The sequence below is a fragment of the Corticium candelabrum genome, chromosome 7 (genome assembly GCF_963422355.1).
Source record: "Corticium candelabrum chromosome 7, ooCorCand1.1, whole genome shotgun sequence".
Taxonomy (NCBI): Eukaryota; Metazoa; Porifera; class Homoscleromorpha; order Homosclerophorida; family Plakinidae; genus Corticium; species Corticium candelabrum.
The window spans coordinates 6,294,644-6,313,072 of record NC_085091.1 but is presented as its reverse complement, the minus strand read 5'-3'; the positions used below and the strand labels follow the sequence as shown (position 1 = coordinate 6,313,072).

Here is an 18,429-nt window from a genome sequence, read left to right as displayed (position 1 = left end):
AGTTCCTTGCCTAAGGGAATTACATCTGTGCCTATGACTGACAGGTTTCAGATGTTTCCATTCTCTAAATGCAACTATATAAGGAGCATGGTTAGATTCCATTCCATCTTCAGAGAAGTTTGCACTTTTATCTGGCAATTTTGTCCTGGCGGCTTCTCTCAGATTGGGTCTACCTTTGTCTTTACCACCTTGGGCCACTAAATGTGAATGCGGAAAGTCACTAGATGTTGAAGGGTACCATTTACTAACACGCAAATGGGTGGAGGCCCAGTTTGGTCTCACAATTCTGTTGTTTTGTGCTGGTCCGAATGCCTGAGCAGTCTACAATGCCAACATCAAATCGAACCAAAAGATAGATATACCACATCCAACAATAGAGCAGACATTGTTGTGTTTGACTCAGCATGTGGGGGAAATGTTGAACTTGATGTGGCCCTTGCTCTCGCCTGGAGCCAGGACATTCTGCAAAGGGCAGCAACTATGGATGGAGCTGCAGCTAGAAGGAGAGAAGACATCAAACATAACAAATATTCTAAAGAGCAGTTGCCTGGAGGGTACACTCCTACCCTTATTCCACTAGCTTTCGAGCACTTTGGTGGGTGGGGAGAAGAAGCATCAACGTTCCTCAATAAACTTTCCAAACTATATAGAGATGAAGAAGGAAGAAACAATCCCTCAGATTTTAAGACACATTGGAGAAGACGCTTGTCAGTACAACTTCAGCGTTGCAATGCATCGGTGTTGGCTAGAAAGATGATCAGAGTAACATATGGACAGAAAGCTGGCCAGAGTCTAGATGTTGTTCAACTTTCAATTCAGTAAACTAAATTTTGGTCTGTAGGCTCCATAGGGGAGCTTTTTAATGCTACTTGTTATTTGTGTAATTGTAATTGTAGTTGCGACACTTGTTGTTCATTAGCTGTTACTTTAGTTTCACCTGTATTAGCTTTGATGTATAAAAATGTATGAAAATTTGACTGACCTACAGACGACACACACACACACACACACACACACACACACACACACACACACACACACACACACACACACACACACACACACACACACACACACCACACACACACACACACCACACACACACACACACACACACACACACACACACACATGCCTAAATCATAGAAATTCTAAATGTCAGGAGCTGCCTCTCAGAGGTCATGCCCTGTCCGCTACTCAGGGAACTCTGGGCCTGCGCTAGCAAACCCCTGGAGTCGAGTCAGGCACTCGCAGGAGCACCGACTTGTGAAGCCAACTGCGGTGTGAGCATCCGAAGTCTCACCAAGACCCCAGTAGCTGATGCCACGTCACAGCCAATGGCCGCTTTGGACCCCAGTCAATGACCAGGTACGTGTACTCATTTATACTCCTGAGTCAAGAGAAGCAAATGTGTGTTAGTTTCTTGCTGAAGGAAATTATGCCATAGCTGGCCATCACTGTGACTTAAACTTGCAACCCTTCAAGGTCCCAGATGTAAACACTCCGTAAGATGACTTTCTAACCAACTGAGCTATCGTACCACACACACACACACACACACACACACACACACACACACACACACACACACACACACACACACACACACACACACACACACACACACACACACACACACACACACACACACACACACACACACACACACACACACACACACACACACACACACACACACACACACACACACACACACACACACACACACACACACACACACACACACACACACACACACACACACACACACACACACACACACACACACACACACACACACACACACACACACACACACACACACACACACACACACACACACACACACACACACACACACACACACACACACACACACACACACACACACACACACACACACACACACACACACACACACACACACACACACACACACACACACACACACACACACACACACACACACACACACACACACACACACACACACACACACACACACACACACACACACACACACACACACACACACACACACACACACACACACACACACACACACACACACACACACACACACACACACACACACACATCACAACTTGAATTCTGCTATGAGAGTTTAAGCCAAGCTTGCTAATTGTGAGGTGATTTAAGGTTAACAGTAAATTGAGTGGCTTCACATGCCTTTAGGTTAAGACATTGCCAATGCAACATTGTTGATTTCCATGAACTAGTTAGTTTTAGTCTACTGCAAGGTTGTTTGCCCTTCTTTCAACAGACACAAGCATGCACACACCCATGCATGCGTGCGCGTGCACACCCACACACACACACACACACACACACACACACACACACACACACACACACACACACACACACACACACACACACACACACACACACACACACACACACACACACATGCACACACAGTCACAGTGGAGAATCAGAGAAAGAACGTTGGTGCTACAGCTCATTGTAACAATTTGATTAATGCACTGATTAAACAAGGACTAAGATCTCAAGCAACTGAGGTGTCTGGAGAAGAAATAGTGGTGCAGGTGTCACCATAGTAGTACAAGACATTGGCAAGTTCTAGGAACATCTAGCAGTACCAATAATTATTGTGTCTGTCATGTGCACATCACGAGCTACTAAGTACAGCACAAGCTGCAGACAGTAAGTCAAAACACAGTCTAAATATTTGAAACTATATTTAACAAACAAGCATAATCTTCATTGTTACTGTATAAAACTATTTGTATAAATCGACCATCAATCTTTGTCTAAACTAAATCTTGGAATCATTGGTTAATTTGATCTCTAGATGTATGTAATGATTTCAGATGTGTAACTTCTTCTGCTAACTCTCTACAACGTTTTGCACTACTCACCTGATCAAAAAGAGCACAGGGAATATACTGTAGAGGAAATTTTGTTGAAATGAGGTAGTGGGTACCTTTAATTGCTCATATTTTTGCGCAGTTGATGATGCCAGATTTCGTTCTATCTGCAGCTGAGTTGTCAACCTCGCCACATTATCAGTAGATGACGACTGATCGACTTCAGCCTGATTGGCAAGCTTCGCAACTGTCAGACGACACACCTAATGTATATAATTCACAATAGCTGCCTAGCTGACTCTTCAGTATTCAGTGTAGATAAGTTGTACTGTACCTGTATAGCTTGTTGTGCTTTCTTAGTTTGATTGTAAGCCATCAACCGGGCTTGCTCTAGTTCTGTTTTATGTAGTGAAGATTGCACTTTCATACTTGTCTGAGACTGCCTACATAATACATCCGTATTATCACTAAACCTACATATTAGTTGAATTCAATAATTTATTATAGTAGTAACTAGCCTCGGAGCCAGACGCTTTCCCGTACGCGCTGCACGTGACAGGTATATGGGGTCAAAAGTAGGAGGAGCGAGCAGGAGAGCGTCTGGGCGCACTTGTACTACAGACGAGTTCAGGGGCGGGAAAGCTATTAAACATGAAACGCTCCGCACCAATAGAAACTTCCCGCTCGCTCCGAGCGGTGGTTTTGATTGGTCTACAACAAGAACAATACCACTTAGTTTATGGTTACAATTCTAGACATGCTAATTAACATTGTTAGACACACAGGTAGGCTATTATTACAACAGCGGCAGCGTTTCTTGCGATGGAGGTCTTCCCGAGTGAATTAGAAATCGAAGCTACGCCTGTAGTACATAGACTGATCTTCGTAGATCCATCTCAGATGATTCAATAGCGGAAGCAGTAACTTTTTGCTGTCCTCAATTCGTGATCGAAGCTGTGAAGTCGTTGCAGCACCTCTGCATACATGATATGTCATCTGGCCTGAGGAGACGACGTTTTCGCATGTTTTCCAACTGGCAATGGCAAGTCTATGATATTCCACATGATGCTAAGTGTGTGCAACACTCTGCAGGTCTTTGGTAATGCAGACTGCTCTTTCCATCCAAGCCATTGCTTCTCTCATGAGAGACCAGGTAGCAAGTTTGACAGAACACGGTGTAACAGCTGTAATGATAGCCGCTAGCTTGTTTGAAGACGAACAGATTCAACGTGGTGATGTCAGCGGTGTGTTTGGCAGTCCATTGGAGAAACGCCCTCCAACAGAGTCGATTCCGCGATCACGTCGTTGTTGTTGCAGACGAAGTTCACTGCGTCGTTCAGTGGTTAGCCTGTTTTTAGTGAGTGTTTTGATGCTATTCGAATGGAACTGACTGATGAGTTACCTACATCGTATTACGATTGCATTGTGCAACCTAATGCAGTTAGACTAATAGTATAATTTGGATCTAATAGCTTTCCCGCCCCTGAACTCGTTTGTATTAGCAGTGCGCCCAGACGCTCTCCCGCTCGCTCCTCCTACTTTTGACCCCATATACCTGTCACGTGCAGCGCGTACGGGAAAGCGTCTGGAACCGAGGCTAAGTAGTAACCAGATAGATGTGTAGCATCTTACAACTATGGTATGAACAGGTGACACCATAGACCAATTCTTCATGCTCAAATTCTGGTCTAGTTTGAGCGTGAACAAAATAAAACAAATTTGACTTGCTCATGCACAAGAATGTGCCGGCAGTAGAAAGGCTTGTAGCCTCGAACTTCCAGACCAGAGAGCGCGTGAACTCTAGTCTGGACCAAGTCAATACTAAAATGATTTCGGAAATAGCCCTTCTAAGCCAATCAGCTTCTACAACCCGAATATCGGTTGTAAATTCTGATTGGCTTAGCAATAATTGGTTATGCTAAGCGCACTAGTGCACGTGTGAAATCTTCGTGGGCGGCTAAGTGCACGCCAGAACAATGACTAAACTCTGCATGCCAGAACAATGATTAGACTCTGGACGCACACATCTTAGTTTTAGTTTCCGCTTCAGTTCTTTGATATTTTCAAGCTTGCGGTAACAGGACATGCACAGCAGCATCGCCAGACCATAACCTTTGACAACTGGTCGAGCGGTTAGACTAGCTAGCGGTCTGCCGAAGAATCAAAGAGTCCTCGTTTCATGCCGTCTACCAAGATCACCGCAAACACGGCAGACGTCTCTTTCTTCGTGAGATCTCATGGCATTTACAAATGATATGTTGATCTAGGTAAAACGATCCTACGCTGTTAGACACCATTTATCATCGCTATTGATATATACTTCCGAAATCATTTTAGTATCGACTTGGTCCAGACTAGAGTTTGCGCTCTTTGCGCTCTCTGGTCTGGAAATTCGAGGCTAAAAGGCTGGTACATGCAAACTGTGTTGCATTAAAGTACTCATCCCAAGTAAAGAACCCAAAGGTGTTCACACCATGTGATCTAGCTGCGTTTTTCTTGTCTTCTTCACTATACATGTATGTGGCATTCGTTTAATACTCATCATAATAATGCTTGTAGGGAACACATCAAGAAATGCTCATGCTCACAATGTCCCGTGGTTATTATTATTTCTATCTGATTTGGTAGTCTGAATTTGATGTCTTAAGATCTGAGCATAAAAAACTTAATTGGTCTGGCCAAAGCCTCTATAGAAGATCAACAAGCATCATTGGTCTCACTTAGCAAAGCAGATTTCCCAATTCAGTTATTTATGCATCTCGTTTTCATTTTTATAGAATTGTATCTTATACCCAGTTTAGTCCACACTTGCATGATTATACAACCGAGTCAAGCTGATCCATGCTAACCTAAGACAGTAAACCAAGCTGGCGCATATTTACACTGCAAAGAAGAAAACGGCACCAGCCCACTTCTGTTGGTGTCTTGTATTCGGGTTATTCTGCATCATCAAGTGTACTTATGCTAAGCTGTAATCATCTATGGATCATTAAAGAGCATATTTGTTAAACAGTGTGTTTTGTTCTGGTTTGCATTACAACAGTTGAATGAGGAAGTATTGTGTACACTTTCGAACACAATGCCACATAAACAAGTGTTTCTGCTGGAAAATTTTGATTAGTATACATGTACATAGCCTCTTGCCTAACAGACTTTGTTCATTTCTAGCCGAGCACTTTAGTTCAGAGCCAAGATAAAATCACTCAAACATCCAACAGCTAACAATCTAAATGACAAATTGATTCAAGCCTAACCTGGTCTGAGAGAGAGGCAACATTTATCAATCGTCACAACAAGTGTAAAAAGTCTACTAGTCTGACACATGTCATGCTCAAAGGAACGTGACTTTGGTAGGACTAAGTTCGAAAACCAGACGTCAAGTGTTCAGTACCATCCTTCTTGGCCTTTTATACCAAAATTTAAATGCTCTGTCAAAATCAAATTCTTGAAGTTTTGGCCCTTCTATGTTTAGCATTATCAAGTTCAGCATCACTGAGGTCATCATCATCATACTCTTCATCATGGTTTCTACCATTGGTCTGCTTTTGTTTTACTTCTGCACAGTTGTCTTCAGAACCATGACTGTCATCTTCACTGAGCTCATTTCTAGCTAAACGCTTACGGAAGCCGCATGCAAAGAATGCCTCCATATGCAGAACACAAAGAGCAAGTGCAATAGATCGGCCTTCTAATCCTTGAAGCTCTAATGCAGTTTGCTAATTACCATTATCAGGGCGATGTAGTGATGGTGCTTGTACACAGTGCACCGTAACAGCTAGCCATATTGGCAAGGAGGAATTATACCATTCACCGCCAGGGACATCTATTTGCAGCATTTAGCTATTTGGCAAGTGTTCAGTGGAAAGACTGCATGATAAACCCCAAAGTGACTCAGTCATATCACCCTCTCTTCTCACCACGCTATCTTGTAATCTACTGAGCATGGGCTGAGCTCTGCTTAAAGTTGGGTAGCGTTCATACTAGCAGACCAACCATGCTGACACAACAAGATGATAATTTCCAGGCTCAGCATGGTTCAGTTTGGTTTGACTTGGAATGCAGTCAAACTAAGTAGTGAAACCAAACTGTGCTGAACTGTGTCAGCATGGTTACAAACGCTAGTCCAACTGGAACTGGACTATTAGAGTTAAGAACAAACTTTTCGTGATTGAGTTCCGATTCTAGGCGTGTGAGTTGCAACTTGTAACTTTGTTTCGCTTCTTGTAATTGTGCCGTAGCCTAGACAAGACAAAACAACCAAACAACATCAAATGCAATCATAATAACATACTCACATGATATACAAATCAGTCAGTCAAATAACAACTACTAATACTGTGTTTACATGAGCGCATACGTGTATAGCGAGCTGATCCTGCAGCAATCCTGTGCCTGTCTAGCATGCCAGCCCACATTCACTCAACACAATCTTTACAAGCAAGTCAGTCCTTCTGATGGGCATGTTGTTACTATGTGTTATCTCCTTGAGATCAATCCTGTTCATGTTAGCTTACACTCTCAATGGACAAAGGCCAAGTTGCTCACGTTTTATTCTCCATGGCCTTACAACATCAAATCAAGAAATGTACAGAAAGTTTACGAGATGACATCTCATTTACATGAGATGTAGGTCTACTACCAGTCGACAAACTGAGCATGAGCAGCTCTCATCTCGGCATGGATAGAATTTATACGATACACCTGACCCAAGTCAGCCCCTGGCCAGCCTGACTGAGAAATGCCGAGTCAGGTAGCACAGATTGGCACAGCTCAGCCTGAGTTTAAGTCTAAACATAACTTCCAAATAAAAGCTGGCTCGCCTACAGGTGCTCGTGTAAACGGGCAATTCGACAAGACAAACACATAACGCATTGGCTGATCTAAACGCACACAAAAACGTATCACGAAAAAATTGTCAAACTCACTTGAGATGATCTTTCTAGAGCATCGGCAATCAGCTGTTCAGCAGCTGACATAAACTCGGCTAATTCTCTCTCTTTACTGGCCACAAGTTCCTGTAATGAGTCTGTTAATTTAAAATTAAGTGATTCAATGAGATGATGACAAACCTCACATCGTTGCTCAATCAAAACATTTGCAGCTTTGCTACGCTCTAATTCATCTTGTTGGTTGCTAAATATGACAACATGACAATATAGAGTTATCCTTCCATGTAAACAACTGTGTAGTTCACGAGACTTTACAAACCTTATAAGCCGCTTTGAGTTGACTTGAGCTTCAGCAAGAACGTTCAAGTCTCTCCTCAGTTTGTCTGGATCATCACTCCTTGATTTCTACTTGACAAACACAATTTCACATCGTAAAATGTGGTTTATACATAATACATGGTACATACTGTGTTTGATTGTTTGGCTGTCTTGGTAATCCGCAGCTGCTTCTCTGCCTTCTCCTGACTCTTCCTCGCATTTGACAACTGCCCTCTCATGGCCATAACGTCTCGCTTTAGTTTTGACATCTGCTGCTCTGAAGTAGAAAGTCGATCCTCTAACTGTTGTTTCAAAGCTTCCAATGTCTTGTACTCCGTATTTAGGTTAGCCATTTGTTGAATAAGCTGCAAACATAACACAAAGTCAATTGGCAACAAAGACTAAACATATATAAATACAATTGCTAAACGTATACAAATACAAGCACCAAACTCGGCTCAAAAGTGCAGCCAGTGGTTTATCTCCATATGAGATGGAAGTCCGTGTGAATATAACACTGGCAACCCCACAGGAAATTCAAGGAAAAAACATCGAAGTGAAATGAGAGTGATATCAGAGCTTATTAGCAAACGATATTTCAGTAGTGCATCAATGCTGCCCATTCAAGTTTGACGCCACTTGAGACAGATATCTTATGTCAGTAGCAATAAAATTAATTCTGATATTGTGATTTATAGTTAACTTATAAATTATCATTCAAGACATACCACTGCTGGCAACATAAGCTAAACATAGTTGCGATTCAGTATCTTTCTATCTGTTCCGAGTCAAATTAGAACAAAATAACATCATGAGTATGGCAATCAAAGAAGATACAAACTGTTAAAATATCAAAAATCGTTGCACTACAAGTTTTTCTCTACAACTCTAACATAAATTTTATCTCTTAACATTATGTGTGTGAGTTAGTTAGCCACCAATTTCTGTGGCTTCATTACAGACTTTGCATATAAAAGTTGTCTGGTTGACAATGGTTGCAGACAGTAGATACCTCAAACAAAGTGTGTCTAAGAAGACAATGTCCAAACCAAATGAAGGTACATATGGAGTTGCTACTGTAAGATAAATTTAGAAACAAGAAAAAGTCTATTTATTCCGACTGTTTAGAAACAAAACCATGTGATATCACAACACAAGCCTAAAGCCTGAAAATATTTCACTAGTGGTCGTGCTGAATTGACAATCAACTTGCAAGAGAATACGAAAAGTCACACACACACACACACACCTAAAAGCCTAAATGCTAGCTACCAATTACTGGTCACACCCCCAGCTAACAGCTGGGGTTCTGTGCAATACAATACTCAAAAGAACTCTGGGCCTATGCTAGCAAACTCACAGGAGCACCAGATTGTGTTACCAACTGTTGCGTGACCACCTGAACTCTCACCTGGACCACAAAGGCTGATGTCACGTAACAGCGAAGAAAGGGCAACTGTGTTCTCTACCTTCAACCTGCTTACAATTTCCCTTCCTCTCTTCTTAAATACAATTCCAGATTAAGATTCACTGCACTTGGTTCCAATGTAATGTTTACATTTGTGTACCATATACTTAATTAACAAATTAAGATTACAACAGTACATCAGAATTCTTCTCGTGTAAACCCTTCAGCTGTGCATTGTGCTGAGACTCTTTAGATTTCATAAGTTTTCTCATCTCCACCATTTCATGCTGTACCTGGTCTCTACGTAATCACAACCAAGAATATCTATACAGTATTGCACTATCTGAGGAACTCGCATTCTTCACCAACCTCTCGTTTTCTCTTTGCTTACAAAGCTCCTCCATTGCTTCTAAAGACTGTTCCAAGTTCCTCTTCTCTGTTGTACACGCTTTCATGTTTGCTCTAGCATGAGCTGCTGACTCTAGCAAGCATGTGTTTTCAGACTTGTAATGAGTGACAGCCGTTTCTAGTCGAAGTAGCTAGACGCAAAAGCCAAAAAAACTATTAACTAAAATGTGACTTAAAACATTAGGGTGATAAACATGTAATAGCTGCGATCACATCACACGTAACATACATTTCTATAAACACAAAAATGTACATTTGAAATTCATATTATCAACAAACTTGCTGGTCCATGCAGTAGGTAAACTGACATTTTGTAATAAACAATATTGGCCCTTTGGGAATGTTTTGACACACACACACACACACACACACACACACACACACACACACACACACACACACACACACACACACGCACACACATGCACACACGCACACACACACACACACACACACGCACACATGCACACACGCGCACACACACACACACACACACACACACACACACACACACACACACACACACACACACACACACACACACCAACCTACAGTAAGATCATCAAAACTCTAGTCACAATAGTCTTACTGCAGATGAGTCTGATTGTTCCATACTTCCCTCCAGTGTAACTAACTGTGTTTGCAACTGATTGACTTCATCCTGCAGCTGTTGCATCCCTGCATTCCACGTCTCTCTGTCATAAACAAGGTTGACAACTTCACACTAAAAAACCCTTTACATTAGCATACCTTGCACCACACAGTTCGTCGACCTCTCGAGCTTTCTTTTCCAGTTCAGCCCTCGTGTTCTCCAGCATCTCCTGAAGCTGTTGATTGGATGCATTGACCATGTGTAAAGACTCAACAACACTTGCATTGTCTTTTTGACACGCAGAAAGACGTTTCTCCATCTCTGTTATCTGTCGACAAGTAAATCATAACAAACAATTAAATATAGAAATTGTTAATTTATTAATTTATTATTTTATTAATTTATTATTTTATTAATTTATTATTTTATTAATTTATTAATTTATTATTTTATTAATTTATTATTTTATTAATTTATTATTTTATTAATTTATTATTTTATTAATTTAACTATTTTATTAATTTATTATTTGTTCACTAATTACTTTATTTTTTATTCATTTTAATATTGTTTCAGTTATTAATTAAACATTAAAATATTATTTATTCATTAAAATATTTATTTATTTATAAAATTATTTCAATACGTATTACCATTTACTTATCTATTTCAGTTAAATAGTCTTGTACTAAACAAACAGCAACATCTTATGCACAAGTACAAGCATGAAAGTATAATGTAGAGTTACTGTCTCAAAAGGATGGGAACAAGGTAGGGTTGTAGGTACAGTGAAAACATGTTCTAATAACACTGGTAAATGTCCCAACTGCAACAACTAACAAAAGAAATCATTTCTTGACTCACTAAAATTCAGAAACTTAGCCACAAATAACTAGGAGCAACATCCACGCCCCGTTTGTCATAATCTCGTTGCTTTGACAATTAAAAACCATTTTAGAGCAGCAACAGAATTTGTGGTCACGTGACATGACTATCTACAATTTACACAAAAAATTTAATGGCTTCTATATAGTTGTACTACTTTGCAACAAGTCGATTGTGCATTTTGGAATGGATCATAGCCATGGAAGCAAAGGTAGTGGTACAGCTGCAGTCAGTAATAGAAAGAGATTCATTACCAGTGCAACCAATTCTGTCTTGTGAGATTCCAATTTCTCCACTCTCGTTTGCATTCGTTGCAGCTGTCGCTGACTCTTATCTTTAGTGAGTTCTACCTCCTTTAACTCAACTGCCAGCTTCTGATGTTGCCTTAAAGACACCTGAAAAACAAATTAAAGACATTGATTAAGTTGTAAATAATTAGTTATCTAGTCACACACCGTTTGAGATTCACGTGCCGAGTTTGCCACCTGGAGTCTCTGAGCAGCTTCTTGAAGCTCGACTTTCTCTGAGTTGCACTGAGCCAAACGAGCCTGTGAATACATAAAATGTTATAAAAAATTTTTGCAATGACAACTTGACGATGTAAAGTGTCTCTCCCTACTATACCATAAAACCAGAAATTCGTGCATTGATTTACATCAAGCAAATTGTGTAATCAAAACAACATTGCATGAATTGAATTCGCACTATGCAATAGACGTACGCATGCACATACCTTCCATCTTGCCTGCCATTCTTGTGTTTGTCAGTGTATGTTAAGTGTACTTCAGTACAACGTTTAACTTGGGTGTGGCGTGCTTCATGCAATGATTCAGTCTGTTGGATGATGCAGGTTGCATTGGTTCAGCCAAGTCATTGAAGAGAAGAAAAAGGAGTTGCTTCAAGTGGGTGCGGTTAGTCGTGGTGTACTGGTCTAAATATCTGGGCTGTCTTAGAATCGCACAAATTTAAAACTGCATGGCACCTCTAAAGCAATCACTTTCACACTGGCAAATTCGCACAATAATCTGTTCACATGAGTTTCTGGTTTTACTGTACAGTACACCCTTTATGATCAATCCAGACCTCGATTATACGGACTTTCGATTATCCAGACAAATTCTGTGTCCCCGACATTTGCATTCCCGAGTAATGCGTTCCCGGATAAAGGCACTATAATATATTTCACTTCGCACTACAATACATTGTAGGTACAGCCTCTCAGAAATGAGCGAATAGAAAACAGAGAACATAATAATCTAATAAACAGGCAGCTGTTAATGACTCTTCTAGTGACATGAATGTACAGTAAGTCTGGAAAGAGAGTGTGATCTTGTGAGGAAAAATTAGTTGATATTTATCAACTTTTGATTAACCGGACACTCGATTATCTGGACTTCTAACTTGTCTCTGGAGATTTATGGATAATCGAGGTTTTACTGTATGTTCAATTGTTGTGATTGACTCCTGGCTGTCAAGTTGTGTATGTGATTGTTGTATGAAGAATGTGGTTAACCTGCCTACCAGCTTGTCTACTAGCCTGATCGTGTGCCTAATGGCTGTGTGGATGGGTTACATCATTCTGACTACTTCAAATCATATCTGACCTAGACCATGACATCATTGTGTGTGTGTGTGTGTGTGTGTGTGTGTGTGTGTGTGTGTGTGTGTGTGTGTGTGTGTGTGTGTGTGTGTGTGTGTGTGTGTGCGTGACATACTCAACACAATAAAAATCATATTACAGCCACAACACCTGAAGATCTTCTATCTGCGAATTCAACTTTTCTCTCTCATTAGACATACCATCAACTGCTTGATTAATCTGCACCCCAAAACACCCAACAACAAAATTAGCATAAAAGATAATTAACATTAATACATAAAAAAACAATTCCAATTCATATCATCACCTCTTCTAACAATTTCTCTTTATCAACCATTATATGTTGCTTTTCAGCCACAACAGTGTCTAACTGGCATCTCAAGAGAGCAACAGTCTGCTCCTATTTCAACCAGTTTATTAACATTTCTGGCAGGTAACAGACCGACACAACAGAACGACACTCACCATATCAGCAGCCGAATTAGTCACGTCCTGTCGCTCCGATACAAGCTGCTGCCGAGCCTCGTGTAATAACTGAACTGCTTCAGTCCTTCATATAACATATTATTATTCAATACTACGGTAGTAATTAAAGCTGTGTTTACAGCATCACTTCCTCAGCTATGAGCCTTCTGAAAATCAAGATTGTTGTGAAGAATTACAAATTTAGATGCTACTGTCCTATGCAGCGCTGCAAGCTACTTGCAATCTCTATCCTACAAAATGACTGTCGTTTTACGGGACCACAAAGTCCATACTGTAGTCATCAAAGTATCAAGAGATATCACATATGGAAAGTAAATATCACGTATGGTTATGTATAAATGTCGTAGGCAAAGAAAATCATTGATTTCATGTTATCAGTTGCAGACAGGTAAGTTCTGTTGATCTAATTTTGGTCAAATCGTAAACATGAATTACACTGTTCTGGTTTTGTTTCATGGATATGATTGGCTATTTGTCCATTGTCTCTGGTTACCATATATAATTAATTAATTGCAACTACCGCACTGTGGCTGGACCAAACTAGGGGCACGGCACATTCCTGACATAGTCCACCACACATCCATACACATACTCACAGACTATAACCCCAATACGTTTTGAGTTTGCTACTTGTCAAGTCTCATGACTTTACAAAGTCCTGTTTCTTATGGCTCATAGCTGAAAACAATCTTATGAATATCAATAATAAAATAATTAACTACATGTATAAAATAATTAATGTAAATAATTTAATTAATTAAATAATCAATTAATTCTATTAATGATTTATAGTATTATTAATAAATATTTCTAATAAATTTTTATTGCAACACAAACAATCACGTACTTTGTGTCTTCCAGTTGAGCAACCTTCTCTAATAGATCACTGTTCTGCTTTCTAGTATCAGTGAGTGCCGTCTCAAGCTCCTCTTCTCGTTGTACCACTGCATGTGATTTCTTCTGTTCACTCTCAACGACAGTTTTATAACTAGCAGCCAACTTATCTTTCGCTGATTGACACTGTGAGAGCTTTTGTTGTAGATCAGAAATGCAATTCTTTGCTGTTTGGAGTTCAGCCTAAAAAGAGAATGTAAAAGTAGCTGTGATTGATATCATAGTTTAGTCTCAGACGTTTGACTTTTGTAGATCCTCGTGGCTGTGAACGTATTGTCCTTGCACATGTACAAGTTGCTTCTTAGTGTCTTCGAACTCAGCTGACTGTGCCTACACAAATATGTTGATTGACAATGAAGGTAGAGTTAGAGTTTTTGTATAACATACTTGGAATTCTTCAGATAGTTTTGCCACTTTCACATTGTTTGCCTCTGAAATGAGAAGACAGTTGGTTATTACTGTATACACTCCACGATATTCAATACATGACTTGTCAAAATATTAGTCTGAATACAACCAAAATAACATCGAATGATATCACTGCAACAACAACAACAACAACAACAACAACACATTAAGCATCAGCCACACGACGGTCTGAAAATGAGTTTCAATCTCACATATTTGCATAGTGATTCCGGATAGTAAATAGAATTCATTTTCAAATGATTGGACATTACTAGCTAATACTGTGAACAACACCTAATCAGACAATACTTTTTGTGTACTTTCATCAAAGGAAATTTTGCCAAATTAAACGCCTGCAAATTTTTGCACACGCTATACACTGGAGTCAAAGGCATAATGACACTGCACTAACTCTTACTATCACTTGTTGAAGATACTGTATGTACAGTACTAGGTAACTACAAACTTTTATTTCCTGACAAAAGGTGACTGGACTTTGATAAAAATGTTGCATGATAAAAAATGTGTATAACACCTCACCATTACCGTATTACCTTACTTTCAACAGCATGCTGGGATAACGCATGCCGTTATGTCAGCTCTTTCTGAGAGGTCTATGGTGGTCTTGATCTGCTATATGATTTAAAAATGTCTCGTCTACGGTGTTCTTTCCCCTATTGACACGTGCATCCAAAGCCACCATGCTCACACTATGCTGATGTTAATCGCATATTCTCCACTTTATACTAGCACTCCCAGCCATGTAATGACATGTTGTTTTAGTAGCAGAGTCACCAGATCGCCCTTTCTGCTAAACCCGCTTATAACAGCGTGCTATTTAAAATGAGGTAATACAGTAAATAGCAAAATTGTCAAAATCCAAACACAATTGTCAAAGAAACAAACAATAAACAAATAAAACAAACAATAAACAAATAAAACAAACAATAAACAAATACATTGTACCTAGTTTGTCACTTATTTGTTTTGTTTTCTTCTCCGCATTCAGACGTCTTTGTTGCTCTTTTGTTAGCTCTTCTCTTGCTCTAATGACTTCTTTTCTAAGAACAGTGCAATCTTGAGAAAGAGTGCGCACTTCTCCTCGTGTAGCATCAACAACGTTGTCCATTTCTTTCACTTGAGTGAGTAGAGAAGACTGCATTTCCTCTAACTCAATTCTCTTTGCTGTCTCGTGTGCCAACTTGGCTTTCAACTACACAAATGTACAACAACATCATTTACAGTCTTGTCACATCTGTAATAATAACATGTCTATGTAAGGTGTGTGTGGGGGGGGCATGTGCATGTGACGCACGTTCAGACCGCTCAACTTTTCTTCATGTAAAATTGTGACAATGTCTTTTTAAACAACCACAACCATTAAACAAGTCCAAAGTAAGAGTAGTCAATTAATACGATTAATTAACATTTGAACAATTGAAGCAAACTCACAAAGAAAGCGAGAGAATAACTATTACACACAAACCACAAAAACTTTTACCACTACAGGATTGTAATGTTAAAATGTAGAGAAAATATAGTTTCTCTACAATAGTCTATGTCAGCAGTGGATGTCCCAGCTTCGAGTGTGGCTGTGTCCACTTTAGCCTCAGCGTCGTTCCACCCACCCAAGTCCCTTGCCATACTCAAATTGCTTGGTACCATCGACCGAAATGAAAACTCTGCATAGCCTTCTAATTGTGATCTAGGTACATGTAGTTGGATACCGTGTTGCGCCAAAAGTACTGCTTCTCCTTCTGCATCAATCAATGACAAATTCTAATGCAAACAGCCAAATTTACAAGTTAGCCTTGCTTTACATTTCTGTGTGGGCATCGTCTGAAACTTCCAAACGTTACTGCAGGTAGCCTAAATACCCCAGACACAAGCAAGCATAGCTACCTGCTGTATACTGTCTGGCTCAGAGAATCCGCTATGTTGGGAAAGACAAGGGTACCGGGTCTGCGCAAAGTGACTGTCTCACAATAGCCTTGTTGGGAGAAAGAACTGGTAATCTTGGCATATCATGAGATTGAGACCATGCCAGTAAATCATGAGTCCACGATAAATTCATGAGAGTTGAGAGGTCTTTTGTTTAGCATGTTATAGCCTCGGTATTCCAGACTGCTTTCTGCACGTGATGAGAGGCGAGAGTGGGAGGAGAGAAGAAAGCAACCTGGGGACATCTCTATTGTAATTGACTTCGGAAGAAACGCAACTGCTCAAGTTCACAAACATCCATTCCAATCAAAACCGCCGATAAAAACGGCCAATCAGCACTGTAGACAACTGCTGACGTCAATGAGTACTTTGTAATTACCTCTAGGCGATTCTCAGAAGACTGTAATAGTACAGTGGGATGAAGCTAACACAAATACAACAAGCTACTTGTTTCGCTCCTGATGACCTGATAACTCAGCGAATGATTATCATATGTTGCCGGACGATAAAGCCATTGCAGCGGCTGTTCCGACTTGAAGCCTTCAAGACCCTTCAACTGCTTGCTAAGCGATTTTAGTACGAGGTCGCGACATCTTTGCCTACTCCCTACCGGATTCAGTCAAGTCACTCATTTTCTACGCTCTCCCGTTCGTTTGTGGTCGGCTGGCAGCAAACAGCTTCTGGCAATATCCTACGAGCCATCTGGTGCTTGTTACTGTTCCTAATGAACCCAGGTAATTATCGATTAAGATGAACACCGCCTATTTCCGAAGTCAATTACAATAGAGCTGTCCCCAGACTGCTTTCTTCTCTCCTCCCATCACGTGCAGAAAGAAGTCTGGAATACCAGGCTAAGCATGTTACTACTAATACAAGTCATTAATATAAACACCTCATCTACATTCTCTCATTAATTAATAAAATGTTTCCTGAATTTCAAATCTGAACCAACCTCTGACAATCTGTTGACCGCTTTCTGTTTAGCTCCTTTCATCTCCTCCATTCTGGTCACTATTGCCATCTTGTTGCTCGTCGCGATATCCAATGCCGAAGTCAACTTCCTCACAGCATCATGAGAATCCTGCTGAGACTCCTTCAACTGCCTCAACTCACGCTGACTCTTCGCCAGATGCTTAGACAATCTCTTTGCCTCCGAAGACGTACCCACCACCTTCACAGTCTTACCACCCAAACTTTTATCATTCTGTTGAAGTATGGCTGCTTGTTGAAGTTGAATCTTCTCGATGGTTTTTTGTAACGTCTCTAGAGACACCTCGTTGGCACACAACCGATCCGATATTTCACACAGTTTGGCATTTACACTCTGTACTGTGTCTGTTGCTGCTTGAAATGGTCTGACTGGCTTGTGTAGTTCGTGTTGTGACAGTTCTGCGTTAGTACGAACCTCTGATGAAAATCCAAGCTCTGCAAGCCGTTCAACAAGCTTCTTCGTGTTACATTCCGCCTCTCTAACTCTCTCTTGAAGACCTCCAAGTGAGAGGGTAGAAACACTTGGCTGTACGCCAAGTTCCCGGATGTTCTTCCTGTCAGATTGACGAGAAATCTTCGCAAGCTCAGCCGCATCCGTTTTCACTTGCTCTTTAGCTTTAGCCATGACACATAGACATCCAATCTGTAGACATACCACTTTAGGTTCACGTTACAAAAGGAAACAATCAAAATTTGACATTCTGATACCCGGATATAGTGACATGGTGATACCCGGATATATTGACATTAACGTAGCC

At 40.4% G+C, this 18,429-nt stretch overlaps 2 protein-coding genes across 3 annotated transcripts; one reads left to right on the top strand and one right to left on the bottom strand.

Moving 5' to 3' along the window:
* Window positions 1-117: 117 nt before the first annotated feature.
* Window positions 118-963, top strand: LOC134182765 (uncharacterized). Its single transcript, XM_062650203.1, has one exon. It carries the CDS (start codon window positions 256-258, stop codon window positions 820-822), a length of 567 nt encoding a protein of 188 aa, XP_062506187.1. The 5' UTR covers window positions 118-255; the 3' UTR covers window positions 823-963.
* A 1,438-nt stretch (window positions 964-2,401) lies between these two features.
* Window positions 2,402-18,376, bottom strand: LOC134182012 (myosin-9-like). Of its 2 annotated transcripts, XM_062649321.1 has the most exons (22): window positions 17,634-18,376; window positions 15,707-15,953; window positions 14,720-14,763; window positions 14,570-14,662; window positions 14,286-14,515; window positions 13,418-13,502; window positions 13,260-13,352; window positions 13,103-13,171; window positions 11,808-11,900; window positions 11,607-11,747; window positions 10,626-10,795; window positions 10,465-10,570; window positions 9,837-10,006; window positions 9,665-9,767; window positions 8,209-8,424; window positions 8,061-8,146; window positions 7,922-7,985; window positions 7,778-7,867; window positions 7,012-7,091; window positions 3,187-3,295; window positions 2,969-3,115; window positions 2,402-2,903 (listed from the first exon to the last, which is right to left on the bottom strand). In XM_062649321.1, the coding sequence occupies exons 1-22, from the start codon at window positions 18,294-18,296 to the stop codon at window positions 2,814-2,816; spliced, it is 3,189 nt and encodes a 1,062-aa protein (XP_062505305.1). In that variant the 5' UTR covers window positions 18,297-18,376; the 3' UTR covers window positions 2,402-2,813. The 2 variants fall into 2 exon arrangements, 1 of the variants encoding a protein (XP_062505305.1); XR_009970250.1 differs by lacking the exon at window positions 2,402-2,903 and having other exon boundaries at window positions 2,978-3,115; window positions 3,187-3,291.
* Window positions 18,377-18,429: the final 53 nt, after the last annotated feature.